The 21,104-nt window shown below is 48.2% G+C and overlaps 8 protein-coding genes across 8 annotated transcripts; 4 read left to right on the top strand and 4 right to left on the bottom strand.

Annotated features, from left to right (window-relative positions):
- Positions 1-1,831: 1,831 nt before the first annotated feature.
- FVEG_03984 (SHO1 osmosensor) lies at positions 1,832-6,500 on the bottom strand. Its single transcript, XM_018891667.1, has 3 exons — positions 4,863-6,500; positions 4,502-4,810; positions 1,832-4,451 (listed from the first exon to the last, which is right to left on the bottom strand). Exons 1-3 carry the CDS (start codon positions 4,995-4,997, stop codon positions 3,921-3,923), a joined length of 975 nt encoding a protein of 324 aa, XP_018748221.1. The 5' UTR covers positions 4,998-6,500; the 3' UTR covers positions 1,832-3,920.
- FVEG_03983 (hypothetical protein) lies at positions 2,089-3,404 on the top strand. Its single transcript, XM_018891666.1, has 2 exons — positions 2,089-2,402; positions 2,451-3,404. The coding sequence occupies exons 1-2, from the start codon at positions 2,259-2,261 to the stop codon at positions 2,820-2,822; spliced, it is 516 nt and encodes a 171-aa protein (XP_018748222.1). The 5' UTR covers positions 2,089-2,258; the 3' UTR covers positions 2,823-3,404.
- Positions 6,501-9,303: 2,803 nt separating the features above from the next.
- On the bottom strand, positions 9,304-10,251 carry FVEG_03985 (hypothetical protein). Its single transcript, XM_018891668.1, has 2 exons — positions 9,905-10,251; positions 9,304-9,849 (listed from the first exon to the last, which is right to left on the bottom strand). Exons 1-2 carry the CDS (start codon positions 10,110-10,112, stop codon positions 9,446-9,448), a joined length of 612 nt encoding a protein of 203 aa, XP_018748223.1. The 5' UTR covers positions 10,113-10,251; the 3' UTR covers positions 9,304-9,445.
- A 304-nt stretch (positions 10,252-10,555) lies between these two features.
- FVEG_03986 (hypothetical protein) lies at positions 10,556-12,920 on the top strand. The gene is made up of 5 exons (XM_018891669.1): positions 10,556-11,034; positions 11,098-11,180; positions 11,234-11,814; positions 11,860-12,019; positions 12,067-12,920. Exons 1-5 carry the CDS (start codon positions 10,967-10,969, stop codon positions 12,753-12,755), a joined length of 1,581 nt encoding a protein of 526 aa, XP_018748224.1. The 5' UTR covers positions 10,556-10,966; the 3' UTR covers positions 12,756-12,920.
- FVEG_03987 (ribosomal protein S16, mitochondrial) lies at positions 12,816-13,614 on the bottom strand. Its single transcript, XM_018891670.1, has 2 exons — positions 13,462-13,614; positions 12,816-13,406 (listed from the first exon to the last, which is right to left on the bottom strand). Exons 1-2 carry the CDS (start codon positions 13,536-13,538, stop codon positions 13,139-13,141), a joined length of 345 nt encoding a protein of 114 aa, XP_018748225.1. The 5' UTR covers positions 13,539-13,614; the 3' UTR covers positions 12,816-13,138.
- Positions 13,615-13,918: 304 nt separating this feature from the next.
- FVEG_03988 (hypothetical protein) lies at positions 13,919-16,027 on the top strand (the record flags this gene model as incomplete). The annotated part of the gene is made up of 6 exons (XM_018891671.1): positions 13,919-13,930; positions 13,985-14,093; positions 14,190-14,404; positions 14,658-14,754; positions 14,805-15,033; positions 15,084-16,027. 6 exons carry the CDS (start codon positions 13,919-13,921, stop codon positions 15,184-15,186), a joined length of 765 nt encoding a protein of 254 aa, XP_018748226.1. The 3' UTR covers positions 15,187-16,027.
- A 112-nt stretch (positions 16,028-16,139) lies between these two features.
- On the bottom strand, positions 16,140-16,736 carry FVEG_03989 (hypothetical protein; the record flags this gene model as incomplete). Its single annotated transcript, XM_018891672.1, has 2 exons — positions 16,140-16,280; positions 16,331-16,736. Coding segments are annotated over 2 exons (408 nt in total). The 3' UTR covers positions 16,140-16,278.
- Positions 16,737-17,414: 678 nt separating this feature from the next.
- FVEG_15377 (hypothetical protein) lies at positions 17,415-17,807 on the top strand (the record flags this gene model as incomplete). Its single annotated transcript, XM_018904504.1, has 1 exon — positions 17,415-17,807. One exon carries the CDS (start codon positions 17,415-17,417, stop codon positions 17,805-17,807), a length of 393 nt encoding a protein of 130 aa, XP_018748228.1.
- Between the last annotated feature and the right edge of the window lie 3,297 nt (positions 17,808-21,104).

Here is a 21,104-nt window from a genome sequence, read left to right as displayed (position 1 = left end):
TCCCCATTAAAATTTAATGGTAGCTACAATGGCGTCGGTAAGAGTTGCAATATAAAGAAAAGACTGAGACGGTACGAGAAGAAATGCGTCTCGAACGACCTGTCCCTTCAGCTTGAAGTAAACTTTTTGTCATGCTTGCCCCATTAGTCCTTTTATACAAGATACAATATGCATTTAAAGCTGAAATCAGCCAAAGTCGTTGATAAAACCCCTTCACGGTGTAGCCATATGATTATGGATTCTGCCCCCTTTTGTACTGCTGACACATCCCTAGTTTTAACCTCGTGCTGGAGATATTTCAAGTCTGTCGGTATAATATTGGCAATAATTGTAGGTTTGGACTTGGAGATGTCCCTGAGACGAAACTGATTATGTGAAACTGATAATATGTACTCAAGTCACAGAGGGTCAGTAATATACCCATATATTCGGTATCAAGCACGGGTTTTTCCACCTAAAGAGTCGGGGAAAGCCCATATTTGAGTGATGCTCATGTAAGACGTTCCTGAGAAATGAGCCATCATAGGTAGTTGAAATCTATCCAGATACTGCCCACAGAAATACTTACAGAGTCCGAAAAACAGACTAGCCAGGCGGTTCATTATGGAATCACTTGAGAAGGACCAACCCTAAGAGCCGCTCGCATTGACTTATCAGCCTGCAACATGACACCTTCTAGTACAAGTAGGGTATGTTGCTTTACTAAAGCTAACAAACAGAGATTTTAGACCGTAAAATTTAGATCAACTACACAGGTTACTTTTTTTTTATCTCTCACAAGACGATACATGCTAATTTGACCCAAGAACAGCCGTCGTTCTCATGTCATGGAAGACTGCTATTCTGGATGGCGAGTAACATATCATCAAACTCGTGACAGACTCTAGGGCAAGCCCAAATACATCGCACTATATGCAGCTAAGACCCCACAACACATAGATCACAAGATCCTGGTAACCAATATGTACATTGGCTGGCTATGTTCCCAATGAACCGATTCCGAACTGGTTTTTGCCCCGTGTGAACTCACATTTAGGTCCAGAAAAGCCTGGAGACACAGAGAAGTTCAGTTTAAAAACCTGTTATCACTGTTTGTGGGGAGGGCTCGCCCCGTTGCTTGTCCTCTGACTCTTCAGCAGGCATGCGTATTCTACTACCACTACTTCCTTCAATGTCTTTTGTATAGTTCTATTAGCTGTAAAAACCAAAGAGGGCTTACTAGGCAGGCACAACTTGTATGATCTAATTCCCTGGCGTGAAACACTGAGGCATGACGCCAGGCTGGGACAACTAGCTTTGATCAAATATTGAAGAGAGCCTAACGGCACATATCGAGACATTAATCTGGTGTCTCCAGCATCTAATTTATCTAATTTAAAAGGAGTGAATTCAAATTCATCCGTCTTTGGAGTGCTGTAATCTTGATTTGGGCTGGAAAATCATACTGTTGAGCCATATCTACCAGGCTTTGTAGGTTTTACCTCTCACGTATGATCGCGAATTCGCTTTTGTGGTGACTAAGATAGATCTACTGACGGTACCGCTTAATGAAATTTGAGACATGCCTCAACATCTGCAACACTCAGCGTGTAAAGTCCACGACCAATAATACTTTCCAAGTGTTTGTGTTAATCTATCCAAATACTGTACTTTTCTTTCTCGTCAGATTTCCTATTGAATATTATAGCAGGTTTTTGAATCTCAAAGGGAGACATGACAATATGCGAAAGATAAAATAACATCATGACATATTCTCCAGACGCTTTATGTTCGTTTCAAGATCTGGTTATGGATCAACACTCAACATAAATCTGAAGCCATGAAAGCTCAGGGTGAAGTTATGATGATTTTTCATTACGAAGATTTCATCCATACATGAGATCATACCCCCCCACTTAGTCCCAGTCTCTGATCCCAACGAGAAAGTTGAAGAACCTTTATTGAAATTAATGCAAACCAATCTTGAACTGCCTTGATATGATGAGGTTGAATCTATAAGTCGGAGGAAGCTCGGGACAGCAATTGAAGACGATTAAGCGATTGGTCCGTGCGTCATCGTCATTGTTTATCAACTTTCACGCTCCGCATCATCGAGGCGAATCAAAACAATCCAAAGCCGCTTTTGATACCCGGCGCATGACTAATTCAAGGACAAGCACCCAGAACTTATGCCCCCCAGCGACTCAATAAGCCATTGGAAATAGGACTGTACTGTAACACATATATTCGTCTTAACAGCCTACCCCGCGGTAGTCATCATGGCCGCCAGCAACCTTTCGACATACTCCGATTGCGTCTCTTCTCTCCGCAACTCCCTCAAATTCCTCGAATCTTCCGTTGCGACTCTTGATAATGGCGTATCCGATTTCCCCCGTCTAGTCAACGTCCTTAAGACCGTCCGCGTAAGTCTCTCCACTCGACCTTACGCTGCTTTTACTAACACCTCGCAGCACTACGAACTCATTCCACAACCCACTCTCGCTGCAGCTGAGGCCTCATTACGTGACGAAATCGGACCATATATCGCTCTCCTTCTCGCACGCGCAGACTCCCAGATCGAGCGTCAGGAGCGTCGCATCGAAACACTAAAAGCTCGCGCAGAGCTTCAGCAGGGTCGTTTATCCCGCCCAGATGATGATTACGACAATTACGGTGGAAAGTCTAAGAAGCAGCGAACCGGGAGTCGTAAGCTGACTGCAGAAGAGAAGCTCCGCGCGCGAGCAGTTCGGCAGCGCAAGGAGGCTCTGCGCTATGGGGTCGAGAGATTGGAGCTGGAGGTGTTGCAGAAAGAGAGGGAGCTCAGGAAGAGACTGGAGGGATGAGAAGTGAAGGCGGAAACGAACCCGCACTGAACGACAAACGGAGAAACAACTCAACGGAGGCAATATGCTGAAGGCCCTTTGATGCAACGAAACCTCCATGGCGACACATCTTGCCAGAGAGGCTGAGACGTGAAGTTGTACCGATCAATGAGCAAGCCAGGCGAGATCAGCACCGAACATAAGCTGGCTTCCTATCGAACCATGCCAATCCTCCTCAGCGACAAATACGGAACCCAGCCGGAGGATTATATGCTGAGTTCATCTTGCTCTGTGTTTGCTAAAAATCTGAACACAACCCATGCCCCATAACGGCACGTTGTCTAGTCTCATGTAGGCTAGATTCGACATGTTATTGATACCCCATTCTTCCAAAGAACGTGCCACGCGTTCCTGAGTAAAACCTTAACAACACATGCATTGGTCTCAATGGCTCTTGGATGGTCCCGCCAGTTGCAGATCCTAAATTTAGACTCAGCCCAACCTCACAATTGATCAACTCGAGGATTCAGCTTGCATTCCAATAATCATCGTGTTCACTAGGTCCAAGGGATACCCTATCCCTTGTCGTTGTAACTACAGCTTGCTTGGTACTGTTCATATCTGCACCTGGCCAACCCAGACCCATTGACAAAATACAACCCCTTCCACACAAAGCCCAGCCTGCTCGCAGGTCTACGAGCACGTTTCCTCGTGAACTGAGGCCCACAGCCACACCGGGCGTTATGCCACTTCGCCGGAGGGTGAGAAACCTTATTCGAATCAAATATCGCGGTGTTCCCGAGGGTAATAGATAAAGCGAAGAACAATAGTAAGTGAGGACAGTAGAAAAGAAGACATCCAAAGTGAAAAAGGACAGCCTAATTGCAGGCGCCGTGGTCCGAGGTATAACACAAGGGGGTTTTTCGTCCCAAATATACTCCATCCAACATATTTCCCATCCCAGTGAAGAAACCAAATCGCCGAGTCGTAACTCTAAAAACGTTAAAATGCGACAAATAATGAACGAGCAGCCCGTACGTGGGTCTGACGGTGTTCGACGGGCGATATATCGCACATCGCCGAACGGGTATCCCAGGGAATCCATGCATGGATCGTTGCTCATAACAGGATGAGGTAGTTGCTGGGCGCAATACCCGTCTCACCGCTCTCTTTACGCGCTTGCCACCACCTTCCGCTAACATCCGACACCTCGAGTATCTCGTGCTTGGAGAATGAAATTTCATTGGCGTCATCCGGGTTGGCCTCGTAGCTGTAGATGGCCTTGGCCCTATAGGGGTATTCAGTGGGTGGCACGACCTCGGTGTCGTTGCCAGGAGAGTTGTTTAGCTTGGCTTGTGGTGGTTGTTGTTGTTGCATGACTGAGTTGGTAAAGCTTTGGGGAACTGCTGATCCACGTGCCCCTCCGACTTGCGAGATACCTCCCACAGGCGAGGGGTTCTCAAAACCATTAAGCTGAGCAGATGTATACATCTGAGGGGGTTGGACCGAGTTGGATGTCTCGGGGCGGCCACCGTAGGCGTTCATAGTAGATCGATGAATCGTAGTGGATTCCTTGGCAAGGGCGAATGAGTCAAGGAAAGCTCGAGGAGTTGAAGAGGGGCTGGATCCAAAGTAAAACGTCCAAATAACCTGAATCGCTATTAGATTTACGTCCAAAGTCAATCTGGAATGCAACTCACGATAACCATAGCCAGCAGAATGAAGCCAGCAGAGGCAGCCTCACGGGCACCGCTGTTGGAGTAAAGGAGCTGGTTAATTCCAGATGAAACAAGAACAATTCCTGCTGCGAGATAACCAGTCACAGCAACGTGGTAGGTGTGAACTGCGTCGCTTCCAATGACGACGAAGACGCCAACAATGAGGCATAGGCAGTAGATGCAGCTCCACCACACGAAAGTTGGGAAAGGGTCGTTCTTAGCAAGGTCGGCATCGCTATTTTGTTGTATCCGTCCAATAATACAAGAGACAAAGGTGATAAACCAGGCGAGCTGCAAAGGTCAATTAGTGGGAGGGCTGTGGCAGAGCGGAAGAGGAACGCACCGTGCTAATAGAGAGCGTGGCCAGGGCGAAGGGGTCGCCGAGGATGTTGCTCATCTGAATGCCCTTGCGCTGGCCATACATTCTCGAGTGATCCATTTTCTGAAGCGAGGGAGAGTTGAGAGAATACGATGGCATAAGGAACAACGGTGTCGAACGAGCTGGCGATCGAGGCTTATGCTAGAGTGAGGGCACGCGCTTTCTTCGTTGGTGATGGCCGGTTGACAAACAGGCGTAAGCAGAGTCGATTGCTACCGGAGCATTCGTCGGAAGAAGAACGATGTAAAGGCGAAGAGCTGTGTCGGAATCGATGGGTTCGTTGCTGTGCTGTGCAGAGCCAAGCGAAGGGAAACAGTGTCGATCGTTTGTAGGATTTCGGTTGGCGTAAGACGAGCGGGAGGTCGCGACAGAGGAGGAAAGTCGAATGACAAGGAAATAGGTAGGTAATAATAGAAGATGGAAAAGAAAGGAGTGGAATGACCCAAGCCTGTGGTTGCGATAGAATATTATCTCAGGTGAGTGGATTCAGTGGGAGGGAAAGGAAGAAAAGAAGGAGAGGGTGGAAATGATTGAATTGAATTGAACGGACGGTTTGAAATGGGAAGAGACGGACAGATTGAGTGGATGGGATGGATGAGCGGGATGCGCTGGTGAGAGAAGGGGGAAAATGCAGGGGGCAGTCCAGTCTAGTTCAGTTCTAGACCAGGGACCTATTTCAACGGGCACACACAGAGCCTTAGGTTCAGTATGTGCGAGATAGTGGATATTGCGGCGTGAACAAAGTTGCGAGGAGCCCAAGTCGATAAACGTGGTCGAGGAAATAAAATAACAATAACAATAGCCCGCTCGTGCAACTCGTGTGCAAGATACAGTACAAATGCGCGCGGCTGTAATGAGGAAGAACAAGTGGCAGTTGTGTGCTGAATGAAAGCCACTGCCAACCCAATGAGCGCTGCAACGAATGGGAAGCGATGGCCGTGCTGTACTTCTTGGTAACCAGACCAGTAATAAGATACCGCCGTGTGTAGCGTCGCAGCGGCAGACTGACACGGTCACAGTCAGACGGGAAGGGCACAATTTCAGGGGAAGGGAGACAAGGGACTGCCAGTCTTGGCCCGATTCCGGTTCGTATTGAGTCCGTGAAACGAATTGAAGAGGGAGGTATATCAATCAATGATATGGAAATGAGTGAATTAGATGGTTGTCAGGAAAAGAACTCGTCGAAAGGAAAAGACGATGAGATTCCGGGCAGGAACCGATGGAAAGCTACCTATGTGGCTGTCCAGTGGGTGTCGCTCAGGTTCCGGGCCTCAAATCCACTGTAGAGGGAAATGAAAGGCAGACGATGGTTCTGAGTGCTCTGAGCAAATCAAATCTCGCCCTGCCCCTTGTTGAATGTGGCGCTTCGTCTGCTCGTTGGCTCGGGCCCAAGTTCTGGGATCTGGAGAAGGAGAGAAGCCGGACAACTTTAGCAAGCCGAGTCCGTGGTTGGATTAGAGATGTCTTGCTTGTGGGCGATGGTTTATTGATATCGATATTCCTTCCAGTGTGTTCAATATTCATCAAGATGAGAAATGGGAGCAGCCAAAGCTGGGTGTAGAGTGCAGGCAGCCTTCAACTTATTCTGACATGTTCAGCTGCCATCACCCATCCAGGCTATCACAGGAATGGATGCTACTGTGACTGTCGTCCAGAAGGTTAAGGTAGGGTACACACTGTCTTGGAAACCCCAGCCTACCCCAGCCGACATCACCAAGTTGACGGCGCCCTGGACAGGAATTCTATCTGACTCGTCTCAAAAGCAGTCAGCCCAGTTCAAAATACCGTGGCTGCTAAACACTTCGATCCACGGCAACACCGTCCATGTGCTGTTGCAAATTGGCCTACTCATTCTACCCCGTCTTGTTTGAGATTCGACTAGGGTCAAGTCTAATGCGGGCTATTGGCTGGCTGTGAGGCCTTGACTCCATTGCGGGAGTTTCATCGATACCACCTGGTCAAGCGCAGGGCCAGAGTTCATGAATTCTGGACGTTCATACTACGTAAAAGAGGAAACGCTGACAAGAGGCAGATCAACTCAAGCCAAAGAAGGCTCGCGTGCGCCTTCTTAAAAGATGCAAGACATTGGATCCTTTTTTTATCAACGAGTGGCTGGTGTTTAACTCGAATAAAGCACCAATGTGAAACATTGACTACGCTCTGCCTCGTGACAACCATTCGAAAGTGGTAGACTTTTTCGGGCCGTTTCAACACAGAAGTTGAACTTTCAATTCAATGTTGTCCGAGCGTCTTCTTCTCAAAAAGATCTGATATTTGATGCCTTGCAATTGCTTGCATCAGACCCCAGCGACAGCTGATCGTTCTAAACCAGTTCCGTTAGATCGGCACAGCTAATCGCTACCGTTGCGGATCTACGGAGTTTGTCGAATGACTTTGTTCTTTCCTGACAGCGTCACGAGGTAGTCCTCCTCAGCCATCCAGTTTCGTTCTCTCGCTATATTCAAACTTCAAGTTGCAATGCCCTGCAAGCCCCTGATGTGATACTTACCTGATTCAAGCCAGCAGCGCGCCACCTCAGGTATCTTCAACAACGTCAAACCTGAATCTTAGGTCTTGTCCTACACTTAAACCCAACTTGCGACCGGCTGCCTCACTTCCCGCCAAGGGCTGACAGGCCCAGTGTCTCGATTCATCCCATGTTACTCAACTATGCTGACGAAAACCCACCAAGGGCTTTTCCTTGAAACTTTGGCTGACCCCTGTCACGCCCTGGAACCACCAAACTCAACGAACGATAAGCCGCACAGCCTCGGATTTTCCCTTCCGATCGATCTTCATGACATTCAATGTGAAAGTCTCACTTTGTCATGTTCATCGACGCGTGGCCTCTCTTTGTCTTGATGATCGGCTGTGCTACAGAGCAGATCGATTGATGACAGTGCAGCATTGTTTGTGGAGCTGCTCCAGTTGACCAAAAAGCTTGGGCTGGATCCCAACGGTCGCGTTGCTGATCATCTGGGCTTTCTGTGGCCAGCATTTGTCTATCAGGGCCAGTTATGGCTGATGGCCCTGCGATATCTCTTGCTTTGAGGCTCATCGTATTGTTGTATGGCTGCCTTCTGCAAGAATTGGTACTTAGACGGCTTGCACTTGTTCTTTGGATCTGATTACATCAATGATATGGAACTAGACCACCTAAGGTAACATGCAGTTAGCGTCAGGTACAGCTCAACAGCTTGAAGCTTCATATGGATCCATGATCCACTAGCCATCGTGAGTCGTAGCTTGACAGATGCATAGTACCAAGAAGCTGCGTAGATAGCCTAGTGTTTGTAAGCTGAATAACGCGGGAACACGTTAGATAGGAATTCCAAGTTAGCAATGCTAAAACCCGAGGATTTCTAAACCCACCTGTTACATGGGCTTTAGCTGTCTTCCACTTTTGACAGCCTTGGTAATGATCATTGGAAGCTTCGCCAAGGGTGACGTATGAACTGACTGCCAAACCAATCGCGAGTCTATGGACTGTTTCGGTAGAGCAGCTAGAACACATATCTACAAACCTGGAGTTTGATTCGAGTTGATTCGAGTTAGAAGACATGTATCATGTCCAACAGGCGAAACCTCAAGTTCTTTCTTCACCCTCATCCTGTCACTGTGAAGTTCTACATCTCATCAAAATACTCTAATGAAGGTCACAACCCGCCATCTCATGTAGTATCACGATTGTCCAAAGGCACGTTGGTTCAAACACTGCTTCTTATCAATCCCGCCATGCGACAGCAAAACAATATTGAAACACTTATAGGGTGTTTACGGCGCAGCGCTGAGCTCCCATTAGTAGGCAATAAAAAAGATTGGAGATCACCAAGATGTGTATATCTTGTATTTGCATCGTCTTACACATAAAGCTGCAAAGAGTTCTGGTCACAGTGATGGCGACGAGTGTGGACACCAAGTCGGTGTATCAACTTCTGAAACAATCCTCATACACTTTCGCAATCCTCGACGGCATCTACTATCTACTCAGGCACAAAGACAGCCTTTCATTCCTTAGATACCGGGAACAATGATGAGGTCCAATGTAATGGCTACAAAAGCGATTGCCAGAACATCCTGGAAGTGGACTACGAAATTAAAGCAAAATGTTAGTTGCATTACACGGGAAATGGCAATAAGATTGCGATGTTCATGACCACTGATCTGATCAACATAAGATTAGTATTAGCATAGAGGGTGGGACTTCTAAGAACAATTCCATGGCATTATTCCAAGGTGGAGAGGAGATCAATATTTGATGTCCTCCTACCAAGATGTCAAGGTGCACACAATGAGTTGATACAGTTCGGCCTCACTGTAACCATGCCCGCACAACTCCTTGCGACAGACTGGCTTGGAAAAGAGGCCAGCAAACACAAATAGCCAATATTCGACTTGCCAAAAATTGAACTACAACGCACCGTGGAGTGGATATATTGGGTCACTGGGGCAGGGTATAGGTATGCGCTGTATATAGTTCTACTTGCAGAACTAACGGATCTAAATCAACCAATGCCTTAATTTCAAGGGTATCTTTGAACATGTTTTCATAGCTCATCTTCAGCCTCCAACTCTCGCTCTGCCCTCCTCACCTGGCGCTCAACAACCTTTACTCGAGACTCGAGGCTGGCCATCGCTTTCGAGTTACTAAGGATACCTGTTTCGTACCAGGAACGAACCGCGATCTCGCTCCTTTGTCGAAGGTCGGCCATCTCAGTAGCTTGTGCGATTTGGGTTGCTTCGATTGCTTTCATTCTATCCTGCAATGCCACAAGCGCTGCGCTGTCCGCAGGATCCGGAATCGGACTGTCTTTGATCGCGGTAAGGGACGATAGAATCGCAGGAAAGGCGGACGCTGAGGCTAGAACAATGGATTGGAGTGCATCGATGTCCAGCTGCGAGGGTGGCTCTGACGGGTCGGACGGATGAAAGAAATCGGGGTGAGCTCTGTCTAACAGGGGTTCAGTATGGGTTGAGACTTCAAAACAAATATTCCTGATACATACATATCCTCATGAGCTCGTGGTAAACGCGGACATCGGACAGGAGCATCGAGAAACGTCGCTCGAGCTTGTTGAGCTGGCTAGCCGCCGACTGATCTTGAGCCAACGCTGGTGATTGGTTCTGGCCATAGAGAAGATGCTCGATTCGAAGAAGCCGTGATTCCAACAAATCGAGCGTCGAGAGAGTTGTTTCGTCCATCTTGGTGGCCATCGTGACAGAGAGCGCGCGGCACAAAGGTGAGGCCTGTCAGGTAACTGAGGTACAGTACCAGCTGGAAGAAAAGAGTGGGGTCATCATCGGATCCATTGTCATGAACTTGTGAGACCTGCAGAATGGCCTTTGTTGTCGCATCAACCAGCGCATTTTGGTCAAAGAGAATGAGAAGCAAAATGGAAAACTGCATTGTAGGGATTTTATTGTCAATCTGCAAAAATGAATTTGTTAAATGATAAGCCACTTCCTTCTCTTTATCATGAGGATGCTGGCATGCTCCTCGTCTCATGCCTTAAAGCTGTTCCCCAGATTAAGATCAGAAAGCCCGATGATTCGCCAAATTATGATCTTGGCGCGCGCTCATTGGCCGCATGAGTTCGGCACAACACTCTAGCAGCTCCCCGTCGTTAGGTTATTTCAAGGATCGTGCAAGAGACCAGGGCTTGTCAGGAATTCGTCTCCTGACTGTGTCTTCTTCCTCCTGCATCTCAATCATCCACAACAGCCTCGTTGGCACTTCGCTCGTGACCTGCAGTTTTGGTCTGTTGTGATCGGACGGGAGTGTTGAACTGTTTGTTCGCCAGGGGCCTTTGTGCCGCGGGACACCAGATTGACGCAATCGTCTAGGGCTGCTGGCCTACCACCGCCTTTCCGCCTCGCGCCTAAGTACCTTACCTAGTCAGCAATTCGGCTTAGGATCCCGGAGAACGCAGCGATAACGAAATATACATACCTCCAACACCTACGACTCTTGCATCATAGGAGACGGACGCATAACCTAAACACACCCAGCTTTATCCCTCGCGATCGCGCCGAATTCTCGACGACTCTATACGCCTTATCGCCGTGTAATGACGAACTACTCTACAATATCTGATGGAAACGCTTCTTTATTTAGAAGTGCCGGCGACATGTCAAGGTGAGGAGACCTCGCATGCCGACATCGGTTAGGAAACATAGTCACTGACGAAACCTTCCTCAGACCTCGACGTCGCGGTCACAAGGATGGCGGCCATGGAGGCCAAGCCACTACGATCAGCAGTGTCGTAAACCTGCTAAATACAAGTATGTTGGACATTTCTCTTCTATTTGGGCGCGTGCTGACACAGGAGACGCAGTTGTTGGAGCTGGCACTCTTGCCATGCCCTCAGTTATGTCACATATGGGTATCATGTTGGGAGTGGTGCTGATACTGTGGTCTGGATTGACTGCCGCTTTCGGTCTTTACCTGCAATCTCGATGCGCTCGATATCTAGACCGAGGAACTTCTTCCTTCTTCGCCCTATCGCAAATCACCTATCCCAACGCCGCTGTTATATTCGATGCTGCGATTGCAATCAAGTGCTTCGGAGTTGGCGTGTCTTACATGATCATCATTGGAGACCTTATGCCTGGTGTGGTATTGGGCTTCCTTAGCAACGCTAATAGCGCTCCGTATCTGGTTGATCGAAACTTTTGGATCACCGCGTTTATGCTTATTATCATTCCTCTGAGCTTTTTGAGGAGGCTGGACTCACTAAAGTACACCAGCATTGTTGCGCTGGTCTCCATCGGATATCTAATTGTCTTGGTGATATATCACTTTGCATCCGACAAGCACGCCGACCCTGGTAGCATCAGAGTGATCCAGTGGGGTGGAGCTATCGAGACATTAAGCGCTCTACCAGTCGTTGTGTTTGCATATACTTGCCATCAGAACGTATGTCAAACCTCCGCAAGTTCATGATCCAGCTAACACAGTTAGATGTTCTCCATTCTCAACGAACTGAAGGATAACTCACCCTCGAGCATTATTGGAGTTGTCGGCACAAGCATTGGCTCTGCTGCTTCAATCTATATTGTTGTGGCCATTACCGGTTACCTCACATTTGGCAATGCTGTTGTGGGGAACATAGTCTCAATGTGTACGTTTTAAACCCCTCCTCATACTTGCACAAGCTCACCAAGGCAGATCCCACTGGAGCTGCTTCAACAATCGGCAAAGCCGCTATTGTTGTACTAGTCACTTTCTCGGTTCCTTTGCAGGTTCACCCATGCCGAGCTTCTCTAGATGCCGTATTGAAATGGCGACTAAACCGCAACTCGTCGAACAACGGACGAACCGCAGCACCATTACTCCCAGCATCCCCGGCCGGCGATCATGGAAGCACTGCCCCGATGTCTGACCTTCGGTTTGCTGTGATTACTACTTTCATTCTCACCTTCGCCTACATGACTGCTCTCTCAGTCACTAGTCTCGACCGTGTCCTGGCCTTTGTTGGCAGCACTGGGTCAACTTCCATCAGCTTTATTCTCCCAGGTCTTTTTTACTACAAGATCAGTAATCCAGATAGCATACATCACCAACGACTGGCCAAGGAAGACGATGATATGGATGAGGACACACCTACCTCAGATGTTGAGGAGTCCGCTGCACTCGCTCAGAGCACAACTAGTATTCGCAGTGGCGTGAGCATCGCTAGCAATGCCAGCACCCGCAGTAACCGAAACTCATGGCGTTGGAGACGAAAGTGGCGATGGGATCTCGAGCATATCGAACATCACCATCTGCGTAGACTCGCCCTCGCACTGGCGATATATGGATCCGTCGTCATGACCGTGTGTCTTGTTCTGAACATTTTCTTTGCTGTCACTCATTAATTGTATCATTTTCTCTTACGGCCTCATGGATGGCAAATGTTGGATACAGGCGTTGTTAGAAGGGGCACATGATGTTTTTCTCAGCGTCTCTGCTTCAATAGATGGCTTAAACTTAGTTAGACATGGTATTGGGTAGCGCTTCAATACAATTACAATAGCGAAAAAAAAATGAATTGGCCGTCGTGACGTGAAACTTTCCAATAAATATCATACAGTCTTCCCCAATCGCTGCACAGGTCTTAGATCCAGCAGCCTGTGCCAGCCCCAGTATTTCTTGATATGACTTTGGTTTTTTGACTCTATCTGAATGAACTTCGTGATATCGTCGTGGAACCAACGCCCGGAGATGCCTTTTCGTACATATCGTACAACCCTCGAGCCACTCATCTAATTCTGACCTTCTCCCGGTCTACGACGCCCTTTGCGTTGTCTTGCTTAGGACCAAATTGCTTCTTTGGTAGAATACCCACCATAGAGAGTAACCTCCAGGCTGTGTCTGTGGGCTGTGCACCAACACCGATCCAGTACTTCGCGCGCTGACTATCGAGCTTGATATCCTTATGGAGCTTTCCGGATGTGTCGTAAGGGTCGGGCTTAGGAATTGGGTCGTATGTGCCAATGACCTCGAGTGGGCGGGAGTTACGAGCCGTCCTAAATACCTGTCAATGGTGCGCTCAATTGTAACATATATCACGGGCTGACGGACCGGGCATGGGCAATGACAATATTGTAGAAGGGCTGGTTTCGGCGCCCAAATCGGGCGAGACGGATCTTGACTACCATGGCGGCGATATGGGGGACTTGAAGACCATGAATTACAGCAATCACCAGTTGTCGCTACTATTCTGAAAGTTGGAACAATCTCGGCACGGAGCCGGGGGTTATTTTTGCCGATGTGGCTTGATCATCCGGAAGATGAGGTGGTGGGGTCGACCGGGAATAGTGTGGCTATCCAAATGGAGCTCCAACGGGGGCTGATGAAGCAGCTCTTGCCGAGTGATGTCAGTCCGTGACTCCCTGGACATTTCAACCATTCCTGACTGACGACATTTTCGAAATCACCCAAATTTTACATCTCTCGGGCCCATACGACATCTAGTTTTCGCTGAGACTTTTGCGAAGATCCATTGATCACTACTAAGAACACGAGATTCAAAGGCATTATGGCGATCAAGGTAAGTCATAAGCACTCTCATTGTTACTTTACGTTCATTCACTGACCGTTTCAGACCCTCGGAGCCAAAGCTGCTGCTGCTCTTGATCAGGAGCTCATGAGTACGGGAGCGTTCTCTATTGATCAGCTCATGGAGCTCGCTGGACTTGCTGTTTCTCAAGCTGGTTAGTGACTTTACCTCACTTGAGCCCTTAAGATTTCACTTTGGTCTCACAAAGCCCATATCATTTCTCATGACGATGAACTGCTAATATCATAAGTCTACCGCCTCCAGCCTCTCGAGAGCGGCCGTAGGATCCTTGTTGCCTGTGGACCTGGAAATAATGGTTGGTGTTTTCTGCTCACCTGCTTATACCAAGAATGCTCACTCACAACATCAGGTGGTGACGGACTTGTCGCTGCTCGTCATCTTCGTCAGTATGGCTACAGCCCGAGCGTCTTCTATCCCAAACGAAGCAAGAATGATCTCTACCAGGTAGGTTTGCCAAGAAAACCCGGTGTTCACTGTTTTTTCACCATGAAAGTTGCATGACCTTTTGTTCGTAACATTGCTGCGATCTTGCAGCTATGTGCTTCTCACAATTATCTTGTCGGTTTTCTACCAGTACTGCGGGAATCGTTGAATGGTAACAACCGGTGCACCAGAAAATCGGTGTACCCAGCCTTTCAAACACGTCTCGTCTCGATTCCATATCCGAAAGCTGAATAGTTGCTGATGCTGCTCCCAGCGACTCGCAAAACAACTTGAAGACCTTGAGGTCCCTTTCGTCGATGACTTCTCCTCGGCGCTGAACTCGGCGGATCATGTTGTCGACGCGATCTTCGGTTTGTACTTGTACTTTTTCGATAGCGACAATCTTTGACCGTTCAACTAGGTTTCAGCTTTTCAGGAGAAGTTCGAGAACCATTTCCTGCCGTGATTCAAGCTCTTCAGGACACGAAGCTGCCGGTCACAGCAGTTGATGCTCCTTCATCCTGGGATATCGAAGATGGTCCACCGAAGTCGGGACTCGGCAGTTCCTTTATGCCTACAGCACTTATTAGCCTTACGGCACCAAAGCCACTAGTGAAGCATTTCAAAGGTCGACACTTTATTGGCGGGCGGTACGTACCAGTCAACAACGCTGTCTCGAGGCAACTAACCTCCAGCATAGGTTTGTAAGTCCATCCATCGCAAAGAAATATGACTTCGAGGTCCCAGAGTACAAAGGAGTCGATCAAGTCGTGGAGGTTGAAGTAGCTGGACAGAAGCTCTGAGAGAAATTGTTGGAATGATGGCGGATCGGAAAGAGGAAGTATGCAGTAACTACCCTTTGTTCGAGATTTTGAATACATAACAGGCGTTTACATGACCCGACAGCCTCCTCTCAGACTATTCGGACAAACTGGGCTTGGACACTGTCCGTCACGCATACCATTCCGAAGGAAAAGCAGGCCTTGTGGGCATACAAGCAATGGCGGATGGAAGAAGTGACAGAATTCAACATAAACCAGATAATCTTTCCCGCAGACGTGGCATGCAGCCGAATGCTGCGTGCACATTTATCGTGAACTCGAGCTTGTTCTTAAAGTTCGAGTGGGTGATGATTGAAGTCGACAATTGAGAAGGGGGAGGCTCGCACGAACGACATGGACAACGACGTTGAAACGTTGGAGATGGCGCATGAATGAGTAAGTAGGGACAAGTTGACAATTACCACAGACAAAAGATACTGGTGATCAATTCTCAGGAGTCGTTGCAAAATAACTTTCTGGCAGTAACCGGATAGGGCTGATATAAAGAGTGTGGCGTCGAAACAAACGTGCCGTCTAAGAAAGTACAGTACTGTGAAGACGTGGTTGCCACCGAGGCCCAGTGTGTCCGGTATATCCAGGGGGGCTTCAGGGGGTTACAGGTACCCAACCGGAGCTTAAAAAGGCGAAAAGACGAGTCCACGCCAGGTTGGTTGTCTCGACCCCGGGCGACGTTACCTGGAGGGCTCGTGGCAAAAGAGGGACATGGTGACGAGCGGATGGTACCGCACGAAATAGAAAAGGGAACAAGAGCATGCGACCACGAGGCATTTTGAAGAAGGAGATATTATAATCCTGTGCGTCCGCCGAGCAGCGACTTTCGGTGGAAAACACTACCTTGCCTTTACGCTTGTCTGATGAGCACCGTCAAGCACCCGGAGCTTTTGCTCCTTGACCCGCATGGTAGGCGGGGGGGCGGTAATGCAGCGCTTACAAAACTTACTGTATGGATAACTCAACCTCGAACAGGGTCCACCTTTCTTACAGCACGAGTTTCTTCATGAACCAACTCGAAGATTACATATCCATGACTTGACTCGCGATTCCCATTCACGTTTCTAGCAGAATTAGCATCGATGCTGGAACTGACGCTGGCCCTGGCGCTGACACACTTGAGATCGCCCAACCGACTGACCGGAACAGCTGATGTGCCCAGCCTGAAAAGATCGGACGTGTCTCGCCGTCACACTCGCGCTATCGACTCGTAACTGGAGACACCCATTCTCAGACAGCACAAGGCTCCAGAAAAACCCAGCGGTTCGGGGCCTCGCAAGATCCAGGCGCGGGCGTTCTGCACCTCGGAATCGGTACGGGAGCTTCGGACACGGACTTGTTTGCGTATACAACATGTCACATAGCAAGTCTTGCACAGTTATAGGGCAGACTGATTGATACCATTCCGAGACTCTGGCATTTGATTTGGGGTTGGCCCGAGCTAAAGATCCCGACGCTACCACCGTCAGGGTCCTTATTGTGGCCCGCGATCTCGGGACCCACGATCGTGAATGGAGCATTGTTGTGGTAGATCGAACGGCGTCACGTCACGACCTCGACTCTACTGGCCAGGCTAACCAAGCGTCAGTGCGGCCGAAATATCTCTCTTCAAATCCACCTGAAACTAGCTGAAAACGCTCAAAAAAATACTTTTGTTTGCTGCACAGTATTCGGTTCGTGGGACGAACATGCCTGCTTCAATTGAGCTGCGCCACAGTCCAGGGTCATGTGTATGGGTCAGAACAGGGATTAAGTTCCCGAATGTTTAATAAAACTGCCTCTGTTTGCACTCTCGAGAAACCGTGTGTCTTTTGGGATTACCCCTGCACCCTGTTGAAATGCAGAATTAGTGGCATCTCCGGTCAGCTTGTCAGCCACGTACCGGAACTCTGGCCGCGGGGTCTAGACCATCAAGATAAACATGGCCATGCATCTCGTTCCTCGATCATGAAGGTCTGCAGAATGCAGCTATTTGGTCTCCAGATCGGGAGGAAACTATAGGACATTCAAAACAGCCTCGGTCGACGCAATGAGATGGACTCGGTGTTACCGTAAGTGACACATTTCTTTTATCACCTGGTTGGGTTCGGCAGTGGTGAACGGATGGTGGTGGGTCACGCTGTGGCGTAACTGCTGTTGACATCCCATCAGTTGAGTTCTCGAAGTCAATTGGGCCAGAGTCTGGAAGCAATTGCAAGATGATAGAGCTGCATATTGAAGATCTTGCTCTTTTGGGGCCACCACTACGAAGTTCGACAAGCGCAGAGCCACCTTCAGCCACCAACAAGGGTAACTTGAATGAGTTGAAACGATTTGAAGAACGGATGTTAGTGGCAAGCGCTTTCGCGGCTTGTTGCTCAAAATTTGATGCATCAGTTGTTAGGGCTCGGATTGGCTTCAATTTGCTTTTGTGTTCACGGCACGGATACAAGACGGAATTGGGTGTCACCTACTCCGTTATGGACCCCTGTTTACCAGTTGGGGGGGGGGGGGGGGGGGGTGAAACATCAGCGGCCGTTAAGTTTTTGCCCCAGACACTTTCAGTTTTGGGGTTGGGCTTGGAATTTTTTGCAGAAGCCTCTGGAGACTGATAGACAGCTAGCCTAGGCACCTACAGAAGCAGGGGAATGGAGGCTAAGCGGTGAGTGATCTACGACAAACCGGAAGGATCCCTCATCACACCATTGGTCAAATTCTATGTACATCGCTTCAATGAGGCTGATCCACGGCTGAAGTGGCCTCAGCGGTCAGGTCAAGGCAAGCCAAGTCAAGTCAAATCCAGTCGGAGACGGTCTTCCGGTGTGGATCGTGACATTGAGGATGGGGAAATCGTTGCACTGCAAAATGATGCATATCAGCTGTGTGATGAGATAAGATGCGATACGATATGCGATTTCCGCACTGCATTGCGGAAATACGAGTAATTTCACAGGGGACTTTTTGCTTACTCCAAGCGGAGAATTTACTCCTGCGAGTCCATCGTCCAATCAGGCATCGACAAGAAAAAAAAAACAGCCCGGAGCCATCTCCGGATATTGCGACGCATTGCTGCAGCCATACTTGGCTTTGCAGGGGAAAACAGCCACTTATACCCCCCAGTGGCATGGATTTTACAGAACAAAAGAAATTCATACTGTGCTGTGCTGTTGGCATGCACCAAGTGAGGGGGAAATGGGCCGTGATGGTGTCGAGATGCCTCATTGACGTCATATCCTCAACTGCCGTTTGCTAGAAGATTCTACGAAGAACACGGTTGTTCTGATCGACTGGAATGTAACATTCTATCACTTTCGCCGAGGACATTCAAGATTAGGCTTGAATACTGTTGCCACAATGGCTACTGGTTGCGTACGCACGATAGCATTTGACGAACCAGCGAATACGAATAGCCACGAGCTTGCAAAGTCTCAGTCCTCAGTCTTCTTACCTAAAGTTGGGCAGATATCTCCAATATCTGTCGGGCCACCTGAGGGCCTCTATCGGCTGGCTATGCCATTCTGAGCATAGAGTCAATCAGCCAGCTTATTCTACATCGTGCATGTATGCATGACCGTTTCTTCAACAAAGCACGGGCGCTGGACAAGCCGCAAGGGCAATCCTTGTGCTTCCTTGTTGAGATACCAAGCCACAAGAATTCATTCAGAACTGCGACGAGACGAGTTGAACCCCCACGCAATCTATACATGTCCTAGCCTGTTCAGCCTCGTCGTCTATCTAAGAGCGGAACCTTTGGCCCTTCTCAGAATGACAACTTCTCAACACCCATCGTATTAGGAGTCGAAGCTTCTAGTTCCTTCGCTTCTAGCAGGGAATACAGCCGTCCAAGCACTAGGTGACTTCGATGGCTTGGACGTCATCACGGAAGGTGCTGGTAAAGGCAGCGGGACCTTTCTCAAAAAACGGTGTAACTAACCAACAGGCTCCATTAGTCGGCGCATCTCACGCAGTGGAACTTACACTTTGTAAGTTAGAGAAACAACTAGTTCGGTGGGAGTTGAGGTATAGCGGCAAAGACTGAAGACTAAGGGGGTTATCGCGGCTGACGCAGACAAGTTTGCGCGTCCTGTTGGCGCATTTTCATCACGAGAGAAGTGACTCATTCAGAAAAAGACGAAGACAGTTAACTAAAGAATAACACTGAAAGGGGCAAGTAACTACGAGCCGTCAGGTCTGCGAGTAAAAGAATGAGCTCTTGGATTGTGCTACTGTAAGTGATGAGTAACTACGTTTGAAAACTGCTGGCCACACGAAGACAGTAACCAGATGAAAATACCGGAGCCGACTTGGTTTTTCACCGCTCATTTCTCTGAGAAGGGGATCCTTGGTGTCATCCTGACATGGCGTCGGATTCGTAAAGTGTTCCTTGAGCTTCATCACGTCGAGCCGCTGCAAAAGCTCCGCCCCTGACTCTGACTGTTGATCACCTGCTGTGTCGACGTGTCGTGTCAACGCACCGACGGATCACCTCCTTTACTCTATTCACATCAGGGTATAACTTATGCTTATGGGGTGTGGAATTGATAATCTATATTCTTCCTGTGGAAGGTTACGTAGACTCGTGGAGCTGGGTGACTCCCGGTGATGCTGAGTAGGAAGTTGAGGGAAGATTCTCTGAAGAAATTTGATTGCGAAGCTTCCTTTGGAATTTTGAAATTCGTTGATACGAAATTCTGAGTTGCGAACCTAGGGGAATTGGACATTCGGCGAGTAACCAAGGTACGATACTCGAGTCTTTTTTATCCTTGAAATTGTCCCCCTGAATACTTGGCAATTCGGTCGTCGAGATCTATATAATTGCACGTTTTTCAAACTTTTTCCCTCATCCCTTGACCAAGCTGGCAGAGAAAGGTATTAAACAAAACTCCCCGCATGCCAAGGGATCAAAAGATTGGAAACGTTCGTCAAGCATGTAATTGGTTGATAGCCCAGAAACCGTTGATCTGACCTGTTGTAACTTGTCCTTATATAGCTGACCTTTGAGAAGGCAAATTGATAAAATATCTGTCCTTTGAGCGTTTGCTTCGAAAGTCTATCAACTTGGTGGTATTTTACGGCTATGAACTTTCAGACTTGAGCTATTTTTCTGTCTTAGTTACGCATAATATTGCAAGTGAAAGTGCTTCTCTATCACAAGCTTGGGCTCCTTGCAAGCTGCACGGAAGCCGCTGTTTCGTGAACAGATGGACTAGTATTGACATAGTGGCCAAGAAACCAGTCAACTAGTGGTCAGAAAGCACTCTCAGGTTCATGGCTTATGGGGCTATATGGATTGCTGGGAACTAAGGAAATGTGCTCCTGGTTGGCTTGGTCAGATTGCCAACCTTCAGACCTCAGGCCCGATTTCTTAGACGAGATTCTAAAAGACAGACAATGGCTGCAAGTACTTAAATCAAATTTGAGAATCCGCAACCATTCAGTGGAAAATCAGAAATGAAGAATAAGGGGGAAGGTAAGTTGAAAATGAGAAGCTGAAACGACTAACCAGAACCTTTCCTGATCGAGGTTCTGATATGGGGAGTAAAACGTGTCGTCGGGAATGACCATGGTGAATAATGCAACATCGCTGATGTTAATATTAAGCTTGCCAACAAGTCGACCTACGGAGGCCGTGTCGTATTTCAATAACATGTATCAATATGACATCTATGATAACTCTTTCTTCAAGCCTTCATAATGAAGCTCAGCAACTAGAGCCTAACGCCCCAGATTAACCTCTGTTGGACATCACTATAAGAATGTCGAATCTTCTATGCCTGCGAAACCCTTGGGTTATTGCAGATGAGGTTGCCGTGTGGCCATAGAGAGAAAACGTGTTCTAGGAATGGATAATGATCTGTCTTAGGTTTATAACAAGCTTGTAATTAGGTTACTAAAACGCGGGTAGCGAT

The sequence above is a fragment of the Fusarium verticillioides genome, chromosome 2 (assembly GCF_000149555.1).
Source record: "Fusarium verticillioides 7600 chromosome 2, whole genome shotgun sequence".
NCBI classification, from domain to species: Eukaryota; Fungi; Ascomycota; class Sordariomycetes; order Hypocreales; family Nectriaceae; genus Fusarium; species Fusarium verticillioides.
The sequence above is the reverse complement of the archived record's forward strand: the minus strand, read 5'-3'. Positions and strand labels throughout refer to the sequence as shown.